The following is an 18,526-nucleotide window of genomic DNA, read 5'->3' as shown; positions in this document are numbered from 1 at the left end:
TAAAGCACTGTAATATTTATGTATTCCATGTATTAATCACACTAACGCTGTGTAAGACGCTGTGTGAGCGCTGGTCCCAGTGGGGGGAGGTCGAAAGTCAAAAGTAGGTAGGTTTTTGCTCCTTTTCTCTCAAAAGCAGGGTATTTTGAGGGGCTTAACATATTCAAAAACACACCAAAATTGGCGGTCGCATCAAGTCTGGTGAAAATTTACATTACACAAAAATTTAGCCCCTGCAGTGCGTTTAACGTAGACTCACGAAACTTGGTACACATATGTAACATGTCAAAATGTACAAAAACGTCATAAGAGCCATACCCTAAACCCAACAGGAAGTCCACCATTTTGATTTCAAAGTTCGAAATTAGTGCAATTTTGTCCATTTCCACATGTCGTACTTTAACGAACTCCTCCTAGAGATTTCATCCGATCAACTTCAAACTCGGTCTGTGCCATCTTAAGATGTTAAAGATGAAAAGTTGTTAAAAGAAAAACTTTTCGTCAAAGGGCGTGGCCACGGCGTGGCAGCCATTTTGAGCGTTTTGCCGCCGAAACAGGAAGTGGGTGTAACTCGAGTGTACGTTGTCCGATTACCTCGAAACTTTTCAGGATTCATAAGAGTCCGACCCTGAGGACAAATAAAGGCCGATATTTACTTAAAGTCATAGCACCCCCTAGTGGCAACAGGAAGTAGGCCTAAAAGTGAAGGTGCTATACTTTAACGTACTCCTCCTAGAGATTTCATCCGATGGACTTCAAACTTGGTCTGTACCATCCCAACACCATAACGATGAAAAGTTATTAAAAGAAAAACTTTTCGTCAGACGGTGTGGGCGTGGCGTGTCGGCCATTTTGAGTGTTTAGCGATGAACAAAGAAGTTGTTGTAACTTGAGTGTACGTTGTCGTATCTGCCCGGAATTTGTGACAATTGACAAGGGTCCAGGCCTGAGGACACCTACAGGCCAAAATTGACTTTTGGTCATAGCGCCCCCCGCTGGCAACTGTAAATGCACCTTATATGACAAACATCATCCGATTTACATGAAACTTATAATGTGTGGTCTACATGTGATACTGAACCGCCCTCTATACTTTAACCATGGCCACTTACTCAGGCCACGCCCCCTTTCATAACATTTGAACTGTTTAAGGTAGAGTCTTGTGTGAGGTATCATTGAACTCAGCAGAGTCTTCCTTATTCATCAGTGATTGTTTGGCCCGCCCCTCTGTGCTTAGCCATGCCCCCTAACAGAAATGGTTACCTGTTTATTGTAGAGTCTTATGTGAGGTATCATTGAACCCAGCAGAGACTTCCCTATTAATTGGTGATGGTTTGGCCCGCCCTCTATGCTTAAGCCACGCCTAAGGAACTGTATGACGTAGAGTCTTGTGTGAGGTATCATTTAACTCAGCAGGGAGTTCCCTGTTCATTGGTGACTATTTGCGGTGTCTGAGTGGCACGCAAATGCACGCTCGCAAGAAGCGTTATTTTTATTTTGTTCATCGAATCGTGATGTTATTCTTACCTGTAGATCTGTCCCAACTTGGTTTCACTATTACAATGTTGAGTTAAAGGTACGTGTATTGATTTGTTGTGTATATTTGTGTTTTGTATGTGCTTTTGTTTCCTCTGTCTACTAATGTGAACTACTGTGTCAGGCTCTACATTTAAATAGAGGTACACACACACACACACACACACACACACACTGAAGTTGATATATGCATGCTGAACAATAACAAAAGATAGAAATCAGGAGATGTAGTCAAATAAGTCTCATTTCCTGCAAAACCCACACACACAGACAGACACACAGACACACATACATACACAGACACACATACACATAGACACAAACAAAGAGACTCACACACACAAACATACACACACACAAAAACACACAAACACTCTCTCTCTCTGTTTCCTTCTCCTCATTTTTTCCGTAAACACACACAAACACACACACACACACACAAAACAGAGAGGCACACACACACACAAACACACACACAGACGCACACACTCAGAGACACACACACAGACACACACACACACACACACACACAAACACACTCACACACATACAGAGAGACACACACAAACACACAGACACAGACACACACACACAGACACACTCACGCATGCAAACACACACACAAACACAAACACTCTCTCCCTCGCTCTCTCTGTCTCCTTCCCCTCACTCTCTTCCTTCCACCCTATTTTAGAAACACGTGTGACAATCCCTCTTTTAGATTTTAAAGTAACTGACAAAGTTGAATACAACCTTTACTTACTACACTGGTCAATCAGGACATTCTACTGTGGGTTATTTCTCTGTAGATACAATCAAAATTAATTTTTTATAACTTCCGTGTACAAAATCTCTTGCCTGCTACTGTATCCTGTAATACCTGTTTGGCTGTACATTAAGACTATTCCTCTGAAACTATCAGTGTTTTTAACACATGCATCATAACCACACAGGTCAGAAATAAAGTCTCCATGAATCTTTAAAAAAGCTGATATTTACCAGAAGGTGCGTCAGCCTGATGTAACAACAACCAGAGGAACAACATTGGACCATGACCATGGGCCATGACAGCGGTAAATTCTGCTGCTATCTTATCTTCATCTGTGTCAGAGTCCAAGTCTTAGGCAGGTTAAATACTTAATACAGTTTAAATATATAATTAAAGAAAGAAGTTTAAGAAGTTTAAAAATACTATTAAAGAATATTTTCTTTAGTTAAAAATCACCGGAGCACGTTAGCGCAAATGTCCGCTCCCCAGCTCGTCCTCGTGTTGAATGAATGAGCTCTTCCTGTTCTCAGAAGTCACTTTCTTTTCTCTTTCTTTCTCTCTCTCTCTCTCTCTCTTACTCTCTCTTACTCTCTGTCTTACTCTCTCTCTCTCACTTACTCTCTTACTCTCTCTCTCTCTCTCTCTCAATTCAATTCATTTCAAGGTAGCTTTATTAGCATGACTGTAGGTACAGTGTTGCCAAAGCACAAGCAAAACAGCATAACAGTGTTTACAGTAACACTTAGAACATAGACAGCATTAAGGGAAACAGTAACATGTATGTACACACTCACTTTCTTCTCTTTTTCGCACACACACGCATGTACACATACACACAAACACATACATACACACACACACACACACACCCACACCCCCCCCCACACACACACACACACATATATATATATATATATATATATATATATATATATATATAGACAGTCTATGCATTACAATACATTGGATTAATACAGACATTAGGTCAGGCATTGTGGCAAGGTTTCCGACCGCCTGTGCCTCATGTTATGGCAACCTGCGATGTATTTGGCAGCCAGCGGAGCAGTCAGTCCTTCTCCTAGCAGCTGGGCCAGTTCATTAGAGTCTTCAAGGGAGCGAAAATTTGCAATTTTGCTTGAAAATTTTAGAAAATATCCTTTTCTTATCTGTTCAAACTTTGGACAGTGTAAAAGAAAGTGCATCTCTGTCTCAACCTCACCAGTCGTACAGTGACCACAGATCCGCTGCTCTCTTGGAAGCCATGCTTGTTTGTAGCGGCCTTTCTCTACGGCGAGGCTGTGGTCAAACCTAACCCTAACCCTGAACTTGGTAAGAATCTGTCTCTGCCTTGTATCTCTAACGGTGGAGAGGTACTCTGCTAATTCATAATCTCTTTTTAGTGACAAGTAGCATTCTAATTTGGACTGTGATTTTGTTTTTGATCATCCCAATGTTCCAGGTATTTGTCTTACTTTGATTCATAATTTGTTTGACTTTGATCTGATTTTGGAAAGCAGTGCTGGTCTGAGATGGATGGGTTAGTGTATTAGTTAACTTCAGAACCAGCTGACAGAGGGGACTGGTTTCAGGGCTCACCTCTTGGGTTTTGATCGCTGGAAACTTTATTTGTCTCTCTCTCTTACTCTCTATATCTGTCTCTCTCTGTATCTCTCTGTTTCTGTCTCTCTCTCTCTCTCTCTCTCTCTCTCTCTCTCTCTCTGTCGCCAATACACTCAAGTCAAAGAGGAAGTGGGAGGGTTTAATTGCTCAGACAGCTATAGAGAAAGTGTTGTTGTCATATCGCCAAGAAAGACAATGAAGCAAGCATGTCTATGTCCTATCAATATGTTTATATGTGTTGAAGAATAGTAATGATGATATAGGGCGATATTTGTTTCAAAGGTCACAGGTTTGAATGTTACAAAAACAAATTACAATTAAATAAGTGTTACTCATCAGCATGGGGAAAGAAATTATAAAAAAGTTAAAACATACTGACAGACGTGACGAGCAAATGAGGAGAAACACATTCAGAGTTGTGCCAATTATATTCTGATGGTCAAAATCACACAGACAGTAGGTCTACTCTAATCATTGTATTTCCCAACTCTGATGTGTTAAACTACTACATTTTGTGTGAATAAGCGTGATGACAGTCTGGTAGAGAAAAGAAAATCACTACAGTAGAGAGTGGAAATGTTTGGATTGAAAAGAAGACAATTACAGGGATACTCAACTACTTGTTTTATCTAAATGTTAGAACTGAATAGTGCATTAAACTTTCTACTATGTGACATCATGTGACAAATGACTGCACAACGCTGATTAAACCGCAGAACCTTTGGCGGAGAGTGGCACTTGGCGGGTTGCCATTTGCATGCCAATGGTGAGGACAGGTAGCTGGGCTGTAGGGCAAGGTTCCTGAGTTATGGAAGACTAGAGAGTTAGGGCTGGTAGGAAAGAATGCACACTAATCGTAAAGTACATGTGTAGTGACCTAGTTCTCTGTAGAAACGCACACGACAAAGACAGGCAGAGGATCTCTCTGTGAGGCAGAATCAAACCACAACAAGCAGCGGTACTTTCAATCTGACTGGAAACACGCAGACAGCATCACAATATGAATCTGACGGGAGCGTGCCTATGTTCCCACGGCCCTATGTTCCCACATTTCCTTTTTCATACATTTTTATCAGATTTTATCCCCATAACCCTAACCCTAACCCCTAACCATAACAAATGTTGTGGGAGGATAAGGATTAAATTGAAGGGAAATGTAGGAAAACAAAACCTAATTTTGAAAATGTCCCGGAAATGAGGGAACATAGGGCTATGGGAACATAGGGCCTAATTTTAAGAAAAATATTCTAAATGTGGGAACATAGGTCTGTGGGAACAAAGGGCTGTGGGAACATATGGCTGACCCTAATCTGACTACAGAACAATATAGACTTCAAGAAAAGATACAGGAACTAACTTTATTGAAAATATTCTGGATTACAGAGATGGCTGTGGCTGGAAATAAAGTTCAAGTTCATTTATTTATATAGCACATTTAAACAGCCGCTAGACAGACCAAAGTGCTTAACAGAGCAAGCATATAAAAACATAAAACCAGCAAGACAAAGCATAAAACACAAAATAAAAACAACAAGGCTAAGAGCAACCTTAAAACACTAACTCAAATATACAAAAGAAGGACAGATCAAAGAGGAAATCAAAACGCTAATGAGAATTGAAGAAAAAAAGATAAAGGAACAACTCAATCTCAAAGCAATGATTTCATATTGAATATGTTTCAATCAAAAGTATATCTTCTTCCTGATGTAACGGTAGACTCTGTCTACGATTGTTCTCAGATGGGATGCACGGTGTTGACCCCAACAATGTCATCTCAGCCAAGAACTCCTCCGGCTCGGGTGGGTGGGGCTGCTGCCATGGAAACAGGTAGGTAATTTCCTGTCAGAGGAGTCAATACACTTTTTGTAAACAGTATTAAAAGAAGCGATAAGCAAAATTGTATTTGATAAAAGCAGAAAAGTGAAAATATTGATAAGACTCCTCTAGGTAAAGTTTGCCCAGTACTAGCTTGGATGATCATTTCCAATTCAACCTTTGTCAGTTTTTGGTTTGGATATGTTCCTCAATTGGAAGAAGCAGTTTCTAATAAACTGTTAGTAGTGATACTCCAAGGACAGCGCAGATTAAAAAAACAACACCTAAATACCTTAACCTCGTCTGGACAGACAAGCCTAAACCACCAACATGCTTGAGAAGGGTTTCAGTGGAGTATATACTTGATGCGGTTTTAAGCCCCCAACGTCAACTTCAAGGCAACGCTGCAACTGTTGACTTTAAGGCACCTAACCCTAACCCTAACCATTGCCTAATCCTAGTGCCTTCCAGGCATTGCTGCCTTAAAGAAAACGTTGGGGGCTTAAAAGACCAAACACCGGTGTATATGAGAGCATATTTCATTTTATTGTAAATGACAGTGTTTCAGTAGCATATGTGTATGAGGTAATAATTAATAATGTCCCTGATGGCCCCTCTTTTGTAATGGTATCAGGGACCTGTCTGGGGACTACAAGATTGGACTGCATCTTCAGCTGTCCTCTGCATTCCCCACTCACAACTGGATATTAGATCGTAAATATTGAACATGTTTATTATTTGTGATTTCCGAGCAGATCGGACATATCTCACACCTCAGAATATCTGGCAAGATAATCTTTAGAACCATAAAAAAAATAAGGGTATTCAGACTCCAATCCACTCACATGCACATTGATTTTTACCTGTTGGTCTGTGTCAATATAAAGAAACCATGATGGTGGAGATGGTGTCGGGACAGAACACCACCAGGTGGACAACCAGTCTGAACACAAGGTGGAGGAGGTCTGAGGCCGGGGGCGGCGCTGCAGAGGTTGGAGGTCTTGTGGTCTTTGGTTTCTCTGTAGAGAGAATCAGCTGTCAGGTGAATATCTGGATGAATGAACTCCTGAAATCAAAGGTAACCTCCTCACCTGTGACAGAGACCCAGCTGGGTGGAGACTCTACAACACTGCTGATGAGACACTTGTAGAGGCCTTCATCAGACCTGGAAACATGGTGGATGGTCATGTGACCTTCATGCTCATTCCCAATGAAGACACCATCTTTATAGAAACCAGCTGGGAGGTTGGAGGGAGTCTTTGTTTTACAGGTCAGAGTGAGGTCTTCTCCTTCCATCACAGGGAGGACAGGACTCTGCAGGATCACTGGTCCACCTCAACACAGAGACAAACTACAGCATGTCATCCATTCACACACAGCTTCATCAATACTGACTCCAGAGTCTGATCTTACCAGTGACAGTGATGGTGATGCTGTTACTGGTTGCTCCCTCTCTGGACTCACACCAGTACACTCCACTGTGCCATGAGACCATGTGGCTGATGTTACAGGAAGAACCAGCAGGTCTTCCCCAGCCATCTCCACACTGAGTCCTGGTTTTATCACTCGTGTTCCTCCTCAGAGTCCATCCAGCAGAACTGTCGTCCTCCTCACAGCTCAGAGAGACAAATTGTCCTTGAAACATCTGAGAGCTGCTGGGACTCACAGTCAGAGAGGCTGGAAGGAGGGTTTAGAAAACACTAAATGACCCCGAGAAGAAAGTCTGAAACCCAAACTTGTTTGTGCAGAGACTGAAGACTGTCACTAGTTGCCATATTTGAGGTGTGAAAAGCTAGTGGCAATCACCAAGGTTGACTCTGATAGGATGAAATGTCACTTGTTTTCACACCTGAAGTTCGTTTCCTCTGGTCTGAAACAGTTGATGAGTTTGTAAACCTGCAGATTTTTCCCCATGGTTCAGTTTAGTTTCACATGGAGAAAACCTAAGCAAACCAAAGATGCATCACTGAACATTTTTTACTCCTCTTATTGGTCAGATGTGTCTGGGGGGCGGGAGCAAGAGAAGTAAATACAGGAAAAAGGTCCTGTGTTCCGGACGTCAAATCAGTTAATTACATTAAAATCATTCTTTAGCAGTGATGGGAATAACAGTGTATAAATAAAGGCGTTATTAAAGGCGTTACTTATTTCAATAACGAGTAATCAAATTGATTACTCTTCCCATCTTGATAACGCCGATACCGTTACTGCCAAAAATTGTGGCGTGTTACTATAATTGAAGCTTTTTTTTTTCATCAGACCAACTAGATCTCTGAGTCTGAGCCGAGAGTCAAAGGCTTTTTTTTTACTGTTCTTCATTGGTTAGTGGGCAGTGCGCGAGACAAGCACATAAATGCTGACGATTTGCTGAGGTTGAGTAAAATTTCATGGTAAGCCAATCAGAGGTAGAGTTGGGCGGGTGTTCAAAAGCACGCATAGTCAGACACACAACGAACAACACAAGCGAGTCAGTCAACGAGGGACAGGTATGGCAAGCCCAAATAATCCAAAAGTAGCCTCGAAAAAGTAGAACAGTGTAACAATATGAAGTGCTTTCATTGTAACTGAGAAGTGCAATGTATCGCAAAACTAAGAAATCCAAAAATAAACAGGTAATACATAAAAAATAAAAAATACATCCCCATATAAATAAATCTCTTTCTCTGGCCAATGACAATCTCACTTCAAGAGGCTGCAGCCAGCCAACAAATACATCTAAATTAAATTATGTTCTTTAAGCAATGTACCAAAAATGTCTTAAAACAATATATACACTCTTTTTAGTACAAATGTAATAAGATGCAACACAACTTCAGACACACTGTATCCAACTTTAGCTCCTGAACATTCATTCATTCATCTATCCATCCATCCATACATACATGGCATTGGATTGGAAGCTAGTCTCACTTTGTCCCACAGCAACATTAAAATAGTTTAGATTTGTGTACATTGTTTCTGTTAATAATGTATTGTATTAAGTGTCCATTTCATTATAATATTCAGATTTATCATAAATAATTGAACATGCACATGTATTTTAAGTTCTGTTAAAGAGGGGTGGAAGTGTACTTGAAAGTTAACTAAATATACTTGAAAGTAACGCAATAGTTACTTTCTGAAGTAACTAGTTACGTTGATAAGTTGTAACTGAGTAACTAATTTAGTTACTTTTTTTAAAGTAACTTGCCAAACACTGCTCTTTAGACATTGTTTCTACGTCTGCCCCACTCACAGAGACTTGGCTCTGCTCTGCCAGTGTCTGTCTCCAACTTTAGCGGCGGCTGGTTTGACCACCGAGATGCAAGTGATGGGGTTGACTGTTGACTGTGAGAAAAACATCAAAGCTGCTTCAGTTTGCTGCACTGCCGCATCTCAGATGGTAAAGCACACCAGACTACAGGAGCTGTTTCGCTCAGACTTGCCGAGTGCACAGCCGTTCTCACCACAAAACACATATTGTGATTGACAGCATACCGAAGTGTAGGCTTGTTTGGTCTGCTTCTAGTGCGCAACCGAGTGCGATTTCTGCATTCACACTTACGTAAACGGACTGCACCAAGGGGAAAAATCAACTCTACTGCCATTAAACACAATTAAATGAATGAGTAAAAACTTGTAAGTTTGCGTCTGTAGAGAGAAGTTGGGCGTTCACTTTAATGCAGTCTGTTATCACAGCAGCGTCTAGTAGAAATTACAGGATCTGTGACTCACTTCCGCTCTGACACATTTAGCTGAGAAAAGTGCTGATTGTGTTTGTTTCCTATGTAATGTGATCAATGTAACTTAAAATGTCATGCCTCCTCAGGTCCCACTCTACTATAAGGGTTTCTCAGACTGAATCAGGGAGTTACAAATATAATAGAAGGACTTTACCGACCTTGGTGTGTTGTGCTGCTCAGCATTGAGGTCAGAACTGAAGAGAAATGGACCTCAGGTTAGTTGTGAGTTTCTACTGCAGACAGACAGAACAACAGTGGGCTCAGAGAAGATGGAGTCCATGGTGCTAAATGGCCAGCCTTTTGTTTTTAATGAGAACTTTAACAGAACAAACATAACATTTTAATATATATATATATATATATATATATATATATATATATATATATACTATATATACTGTATATGTATATATATTCTGTTAATACACTGCATATATCCATATCTATATTCTTACTACTAGTAAAATGTCACTGCTGCTACGTTGCACATATCTGTACATGTGGCTCATACATTGTTCATATTACATAGCCATATTTATTCTGCTCTTATACACTGCCATATATTTCTTATACTGCCTATGCACCACCTGTCTAAACTTGTATATCACATTGCACTTTTCTGTTTTTTTTGCACTTCTGGTTGGACTGCATTTCGCTGTCTTTGTACTTGTACACTACCCAATGACAATTAAGTTGAATCTAATCCAATCAAAAATCTTTTTGCTCACACTGATCAAAACCGTAAGATGTTATCATATCTGAAATTTTCCAGCTGATCTTATCTCGCCTTCATTCTTCTCTGCACAGCAATGTTCTGACAGAAATTAGAAAAGAACAGAGTGTACTTACAGATCAGCCATTGCAGAGATGTTTGTCCCATCGTACCTGTTGATGATGTGACACCGAGCACTTTGAATGTTTGACTCAAAGCAGCAAAAACCACACATTTCCTCTGTGTGCTTTAATGTCTGGTTTCCTGTGCAGTAGACAGGAAACTTTAAGTTTACATCTGTAGAGATAAACGTTGTTTGTGATCAGATATTCTTAAAGAGGATTATTTCCATATGTGTTTATTTGTGATTGTGGTTATTTCTCTGAAGTTACAGACATAAAGGGAAAGAAGTCTGTCTGTCCTGTCCTCATGTAAAGATACAAAATTCAGAGTTATAAAAACAGTTTAATACAAACTGTTCCTGGCCCAAGTTTCTCTCTAGTGTCTTAAATAAATAAAGTTTTGTCATGACATTTTCTGAACTAGCTAAGATACTATACAGCCGTATTGTCAATTAACAATTCCATTTAAGAAATGAGCACACAGTTACACATAAGACCCTTTCCATAGACGTATAAATGACAAAGACGTATAAACGACAAACATATCCCATTAAAACCTCTGGATTAAGATCTCAGGTAGTTCAGGAACAGGACAGACTGATGTATGAAAGGCTTTTTTAGCTTGTTGCGCTTAACCTTCTAACATTGTTCCGGTCAAAAATGACCAATGTACACATTCCCTGTACCATAAATATGACATTTTTCATCAGATTTTTCAACACAATTCATTGTGACTACTTTCTTTGAATTTAGAGTGATTTATTCAACTTTTTTTTGTTCAGGAGATGAAAGACATCTCCATACACACACTCCTACAACTTTCCTGTGCTTGTGTGCCCATTCTACACACACACAAACACAGAAACACACATATGTACACACACACACAGACACACACAAACAAACACACACACACACACACACACACACACACACACACACACACACACACACACACACACAGATCATGTTGTCAGTTCATGTCATCATGTTGTCATGAAAGGAGAGATGCCGTCGGGACAGAACACCACCAGGTAGCAAACTAGTCTGAACACAATGTGGAGGGGGTCTGAGGCAAGGGGCGGAGCTGAGCCTGAGGAAGGGGGGTCTTTGGTTTCCCTGTAGAGAGAATCAGCTGTCAGGTGAATATCTGGATGAATGAACTCCTGAAATCAAAGGTAACCTCCTCACCTGTGACAGAGACCCAGCTGGGTGGAGACTCTCCAACACTGCTGATGAGACACTTGTAGAGGCCTTCATCAGACCTGGAAACATGGTGGATGGTCATGTGACCTGCAGGCTCAGTCCTGATGAAGGAGCCATCTTTATAGAAACCAGCTGGGAGGTTGGAGGACATCTTTGTTCTACAGGTCAGAGTGAGGTCTTCTCCCTCCATCACAGGGAGGACAGGACTCTGCAGGATCACTGGTCCACCTCAACACAGAGACAAACTACAGCATGTCATCCATTCACACACAGCTTCATCAATACTGACTCCACAGTCTGATCTTACCAGTGACAGTGATGGTGATGCTGTTACTGGTTGCTCCCTCTCTGGACTCACACCAGTAAACTCCACTGTCCAAAGGGTCCATGTAGCTGATTTTACAGGAAGAACCAGCAGATCTTCCCCAGCCATCTCCACACTGAGTCCTTGTTTCTCTGGTTGTGTTCCTCCTCAGAGTCCATCCAGCGGAGCCACTATAAGAGGCATCTTTTGAATTATCATCTTGCTTCTGTGTCAGATGTAACCAATAAAACCGGTTTCAAACAGGATTCTTTATTCTCTGGTGGAGAGTGAAGTTGCAACACCTCCCCGGCCGTGTTTGTGTGTGTGTGTGTTTAAATCCCTGCCTTCTTAGGAAGTAGTATTCTTAATTCTTACGTGATGTGTCAGTTAACATTAGTATTTCCACAAAAAATGAAACAGGCGATCCTATAAGCCGTTGTGCTCTAGCTACCTCAACCATCCCAAATGTAAACCAGCTGGCCAACATACCTGGACCAGCTGACACTGTCAGAAGTGGCGTACGGATGAAACATGACAACACACTAAACACCAAAAATCGTGCACACGCACGTCCTACGCCAGATTCCCTTTATAAATCACAATCAACAACAATAAATCACAATGTGGCGCAGCTTTGGCGGCTTCATGTCACGCCCATAGTTGCCCTTAAATAGCCAGTGAAACGCCCCAAATGAATATTCATCCATACCGACAGCATGGGCACGATATGAAAGTTGATTCAAAAAACGCCTAGCTCTACACAGAGAAAGTGTTTCTGCCACGGGACGCCGGAGCTGACCCCCCCTTGAAGTGGGACAGGCACGGCGTGGTATCTCTGAGTGCTCCTCTCTGTAACGCTGGGCCCAAAACAGCACAGAAATCCAACAGGACAGCTCCAGGCAGTCGGAACCGGCTCTGAGGCCACTCGTCTTCTAGCTGTCTGTCTCCATGTGCCACATCTCCCAACAGTGCAAAGACACATTAGTGTCTAGCAGTCCCCCTACTAAGCAATGTCTTGTACATTAAGATGACCCAGCACTCTGGCCCAAAGAACTGACAGACAAAGAACACTGCGCAATAGTGCAGAGAGGATCGGCTTTGAAAAGCATTAAATAAAAATTTAATAAAGGTGGAGAACAACAGATGGGGACATGACTGTGTTTGCCTTGTGCCCCCAAAATGCTAAATCCACCACTGCGCCCGGCATGCGGACCTTTTTTTGTGGATTCGTACACGTCCTAAACGCACCTGCGCCAGGCACTTAATAGTGTGCGTTTAGATCGTTAAAATAGGGCCCAAGATGTCAAAGTGTCCTTGGGCAAGATACTGAAAGCCCATTGGCTCCCATTTCTGCACCATCGGTGTGTGAATGTTTATCTGATGAGCAGGTGGCACGTTGTATGGCAGCCTCGGCCACCAGTGTATGCACATGTGGTTGTTATTACTGTCTTGCTTCCCACCCCAGACCCATCTGACCAATAAGAAGATGTTTTATAACTTCAGTCCATTTACTTAGTAGTCTGTAGTAGTAGTAGTCTCTAGTATTTACTGTACTTAAGTAGAATTTCGAGCTACTTTACTAAGCGAGTCTTTCCATGTTCTGCTCCTTCCTACTTGTACTGTACTCCATCTCAGAGACAAATCATGTACTTTTTACTGCACTACATTTATCTGACAGCTTTAGTTATTTTACAGATTCAGATTTTTTTACTGTATGTTAAACAGAGTCCAGCAGGCTGACTCGCCACTATAAGAGGCTTCATTTGAATTATCATCCTGCGTCTGTGTCAGATGTAACCAATGAAACCGGTTTCAAACAGGATTCTTTATTCTCTCCTCTATTAACATCAAAATGGTTGAGTGAAGTTGCAGCACCTCCCCTGCTTTGTGTGTGTGTGTGTGTGTGTGTGTGTGCGCGCATTTGCGCATTTACTGTAGTTACTTCCAGGTAAATCAGATCTCGGCAGCTACTGTGTATTACTCTACAAGTCAAAAGAGCATTTAGAGCATTCAGATACTTGATATTGATCTTTAAATGATTGCATATACATGATTGTATAATTGTATATAAGTAGTATATAATTAGTTTGCAACAACCATCTGGTGCATTCCAATAAATCAATTGCTCAAAGCACAAAAACAAGTTAAATAAACTTGTGTCAAGCAGTTGCACGCAAACATTTTAATTCACAAGGAAAAGTGCCCTAGGGGAGGGCATTTACTGGGATAATAGCCACACTTGTGGTCCAACAAGCCCTGAGCTATGACTGCTGCAACCACTTCCCATTATTACACTTTAAAGTACTTTGAACACTCATAAAGCCTAACATGTGTGCTAACAATCCTTAAGTAAATAAACCCTTTTGATCTGAATGGAACAGAGCACCTAGTTTAACAAAAGTCCTGAGCAGGATTACTTTTAAATCATGATTACAACCTTTGCTTTCCGCTAAACTCTAACTATATTGCTCTTTTATCTTTATTCTTTTGATCAAATGTCTTTCCTGCATTCTTTTAAATGCTGTCTTATTGTTTTATTTTATGACATGTTTTAATGTGAAGCACATTGAGTCTGCCTCGTGTATGAAATGTGTTTTTATAAATAAATGAGGCAACGTCAAAGCAAGATATATATATATATATATTATATATATATATACAGTACAGGCCAAAAGTTTGGACACACCTTCTCATTCAATGAATGAGAAACTTTTGGCCTGTACTGTATATATATATATATATATATGTGTGTGTTTCTTTATTTTCATGACTATTTACATTGTAGATTCTCACTGAAGGCATCACAACTATGAATGAACACATATGGAATTATGTACTTAACAAAAAAGTGTGAAATAAGTGAAAACATGTCTTATATTTTAGATTCCTCAAAGTAGCCACCCTTTGCTTTTTTTAATAACTCTGCAAACCCTTGGTGTTCTCTCAATGAGCTTCATGAGGTAGTCACCTGAAATGGTTTTACCTTCACAGGTGTGCTTTGTCAGGGTTAATTAGTGGAAGTTTTCCCTTATTAATAAAAAAGCAAAGGGTGGCTACTTTGAAGAATCTAAAATATAAGACATGTTTTCAGTTATTTCACACTTTTTGTTAAGTACATAATTCCATATGTGTTCATTCATAGTTTTGATGTCTTCAGTGAGAATCTATAATGTAAATAGTCATGAAAATAAAAAGGAAACTCATTGAATGAGAAGGTGTGTCCAAACTTTTGGCCTGTACTATATATATATATATATATATATATATATATATATATATATATTTTTTTTTTTTTTCATCCCTTCTGAGTTTGCAGGAATGATTTTAATATAACATTAGAGTCATTATTGCCTTTATAAAAAATTTGTTTGTGGAGGTGGGGTAGTGCACTATAGGCCCCTGTGGGGCGGGCTAAGCTTGAAGTAAAAAGCTTGAGTTGATACTTCAACTTCTACAGAAGTCGTTTTAAACCCAAGTATCTATACTTCTGCTTGAGTAATGAATGTGAATACTTTTGACACCTCTGGTCTCAGGTGTGTTTGTCTTCTATTACGCCATAGTGATTTGTCAACAAACCGCCCTGACAGCTTTATTCAGTGTAACTTGGCAAGCAGCCAGCATTTCAGGAGTAGCTCAGGGAAAACAAAATGACACACAGAGAAGTTATTTGATTTGTTCTTGGATCTGTATTTAACAGCTGCTACACTGCGTTCCATAGCCGGCACCGCCTCTGTATCTTTTGGCAGCCCTATTTTATTGTAAAATCCTTATTTATTAATAAAAATCTATGTTCCTCCACACTTCGTCAGGCCAAACAACGCCCCTTTGCTGTGATATGTGGCACTGTGTTAACTATTTGCCCTTAACTATTTGCCCCGCCCCACTTTAAATTTTGAACTGAGTGAAGCTAAAGTCTGGAAACACAAGTTAACTACTGTCTCTATTGTCTATAATACACCACAAGGGATTCTGAATGAATGTGTATTGAATGGGTGATATTATTCTGGCTTGACTCAGCTTCGTCAGCAGGGGGCGCTCTAAGCTTTACACTTGACTGGGTATCAGTAGCTGACGCCAGTAGAAGTGATGAACGAGTTTAAGGGTACATGCTACCGCTCCTGATCTGAACTGTGTTTTCATATATTCTACAGGTAAGATGTCTGTAATCAGCACCCGGGTAATAGACATGAATAGTTGATTTCATTAGAGCTTTAGTTAACAACTGTGACATTAAGAGACCTTGAATTTGACCGTGTGATGAGTGTGTATGTGTGCCGACTCATGTCTCTAAGATGGCGGATGCCGATATTAATGACTTTGGTTGCTAAACACAAGCTACTACCTTTTTGTGTGAGGAGTGAAACACATGTTTATAGAAGTTTGAATTGCTCCTTTACTGCAAGCCACAGCTATATCTGTAATCCTGAATATTTATATTATAAATATTATATAAGATTAAAGCTTTTTTTTCCCATATTTTTTCATGAAATTGATCTGTGTTACTTTCTGTAAATTGTCTTTGGATGAAAGCATCATATCAGTTGAGTCATACAGACAGCAGGTGGCAGCACAGCACCTTCTCTTTCTTTACACATGCTCAGTTCAGTTCACAGTTCACTCTGTTGGCTCGGTCTATGAATTATGTTTTTCATCTTAACTTTTTAATTACAGAAATCTGAAGAAATTTTGGCTATACGTGCAGGTTAATGCCCCAAATTAGTTGAGTGTCCCAAATTAGCCCTAACCCTAACCCCCTAACCCTAACCCCTAACCCTAACCCTATCCCTAACCCCCTAACCCTAAAACTGCCCGAGAGCTTCTCCTGTATTGTAGGTGGCCCCACTGTTATTTTCAATCAGAATTTCCGGATCACCCTCCCCTCAGTATCATCGTTTGAATATCTCGCCTTCAAAGATCTTTCCTCAATGACAGTCATCCTCATCTGCCGGCCACCTAAACCAAATCCCTCCTTCCTCTCTGATTTTACTGAACTCCTCACATTAGAAGCTGCTACTCTGTGACTTAAACATCCATATGGACTCCACCACCTGCAAGCTCTCATCAGAATTCACCATTTTACTAGACAACTTCACTCTCACCCAACATGTCACATTCCCCACACATGAAAAAGGAAATATCCTCGACCTGGGCTGCTCCACAAACCAACCGGTGCTCGACCTCCATCCATGCCTCTTTCCCCTCTCTGATCACAAACTGATACGTTTCACCATCCCTTCTCCAATCCCACGCCCCCGTCTCCTCAGAGAAATCACCTTCCGCAACCTGAAATCTATTGATTCCCACCATTTCTGTGACCTGCTCTCCACCACTCTCCACCTGGACTCAACCCTCACCTCACCTGATGACCTCACAAATCCCTCAACTCCACCTTGTCTACCTCCCTCAACACCCCGGCCCCCCTCAAAACAAAAACTGTCACTTTCAACACCTCTTCACCCTGGTACACACCTGCACTCCGGAATGAGAAATCTAACTTGATATGATTGGTATGATCAGGTGTGTGTGTGTGTGTGTTTGTGTGTGTAGGTCTGTGTGTGTGTGTGTGTGTGTGTCTTGCCCCTGGTTATCAAATGTGGCATAAGGAAGACACGTATTCCCAGGGAGGGAAGGGTGAATAGTTGAAGTATGGTGCCAGCGTGCATTCAGAGACATTTCAATCTGCCTATCTGTAACTGATTGTTGTGGTATTGTCGCAAACAAGTCTCTCTTGAGAATGAGACGCTTATTAACATTACCTGTTTACATAAATGGATTCCATTCAAAGCTTTTTGCAAGAAATCACTATTGTATTGAATTTTTGATGTTTTCTTCAAGTTTTGGCATTTCAAAAAAATTGAAACGGTTTCAAAACTGTATTCTGACAAAACTTTGACACTTTGAAGTCTCTGATTATACGTTTCTCTAATATCTTAAGTCTAAATATTTCATCATTTTAGTTTTTTTTACTCAAAATGTAGGTACAATTTCCTACAAATAAGGATTATTGTCCATGAATTCCAAAAATAAAGTGTAAACCTAGTGGTAATAACTTGGTGGTTGGGCAAGAAAAGCATCAAAAACATAAAAGAATCGACAAAAACACAGAAAGAAAGCATCAAAAGTGTTGAGGAAAGGAATATAAATGTCAGAAAAAGCATCAAAAAGGTGTTTATTTTTAAAATCAATCAACATGTATTCATATAGCCCTTTACAGCAACCAGCAGGTATCCAAAGTGCTTCATATCATGGAACGATAATAAAAACATAACCTACAGTAAAATCAGAAAATACATAAAATAGGAAGAATAAAGGAAAAAGTCACAGCTCTACCATGCATTAAAAGCTGTTCTAAATAAATCAGTTATCATGGGTGCTTTGGTAGGTAGAGGACAGTGAACCAGACAACTCATTCTTTAATATGCAGTGATTCAGGAATAGCTCCAATAAGATAAACCAGATACAAGTATAGACCTGATTGACTGAGATTTATCGAACATGCAGTTCAATTGTTCAAAAGAGGCAGTAAGTAAACACATAGGTATAAGCAAAAAAAAAATTAATTTCACTTCTCAATTTTACAAATTAAGTGAAGTGCTCTTAAAACACCCTTAAAAAAGACAGGACTCAGTCACTCGATGATGACTGATGAAGCTCAAAACAACATAACACTTCTAGAAGAAGCATTATGAATAAAACAACCACAAAGGACTAATACAAATC

At 40.3% G+C, this 18,526-nt stretch overlaps 1 protein-coding gene across 1 annotated transcript in view; it reads right to left on the bottom strand.

Moving 5' to 3' along the window:
• Positions 1 to 5,524: 5,524 nt before the first annotated feature.
• Positions 5,525 to 18,526, bottom strand: part of LOC114574101 (Fc receptor-like B) — a 28,914-nt gene continuing 15,912 nt past the window's right edge. Inside the window, exons 4-6 of the mRNA XM_028606422.1 lie at positions 6,832 to 7,074; positions 6,604 to 6,759; positions 5,525 to 5,764 (exon numbers count right to left, since the gene is read on the bottom strand). Coding sequence (XP_028462223.1) covers positions 6,617 to 6,759; positions 6,832 to 7,074 — 386 coding nt within the window. The 3' untranslated portion in view covers positions 5,525 to 5,764; positions 6,604 to 6,616. The remainder of the gene's footprint in view (positions 5,765 to 6,603; positions 6,760 to 6,831; positions 7,075 to 18,526) is intronic.

Source organism: Perca flavescens, chromosome 19, assembly GCF_004354835.1.
Source record: "Perca flavescens isolate YP-PL-M2 chromosome 19, PFLA_1.0, whole genome shotgun sequence".
Taxonomy (NCBI): domain Eukaryota; kingdom Metazoa; phylum Chordata; class Actinopteri; order Perciformes; family Percidae; genus Perca; species Perca flavescens.
Note: the sequence above shows the minus strand (reverse complement) of the source record. Positions and strands in the feature narration are given on the sequence as shown.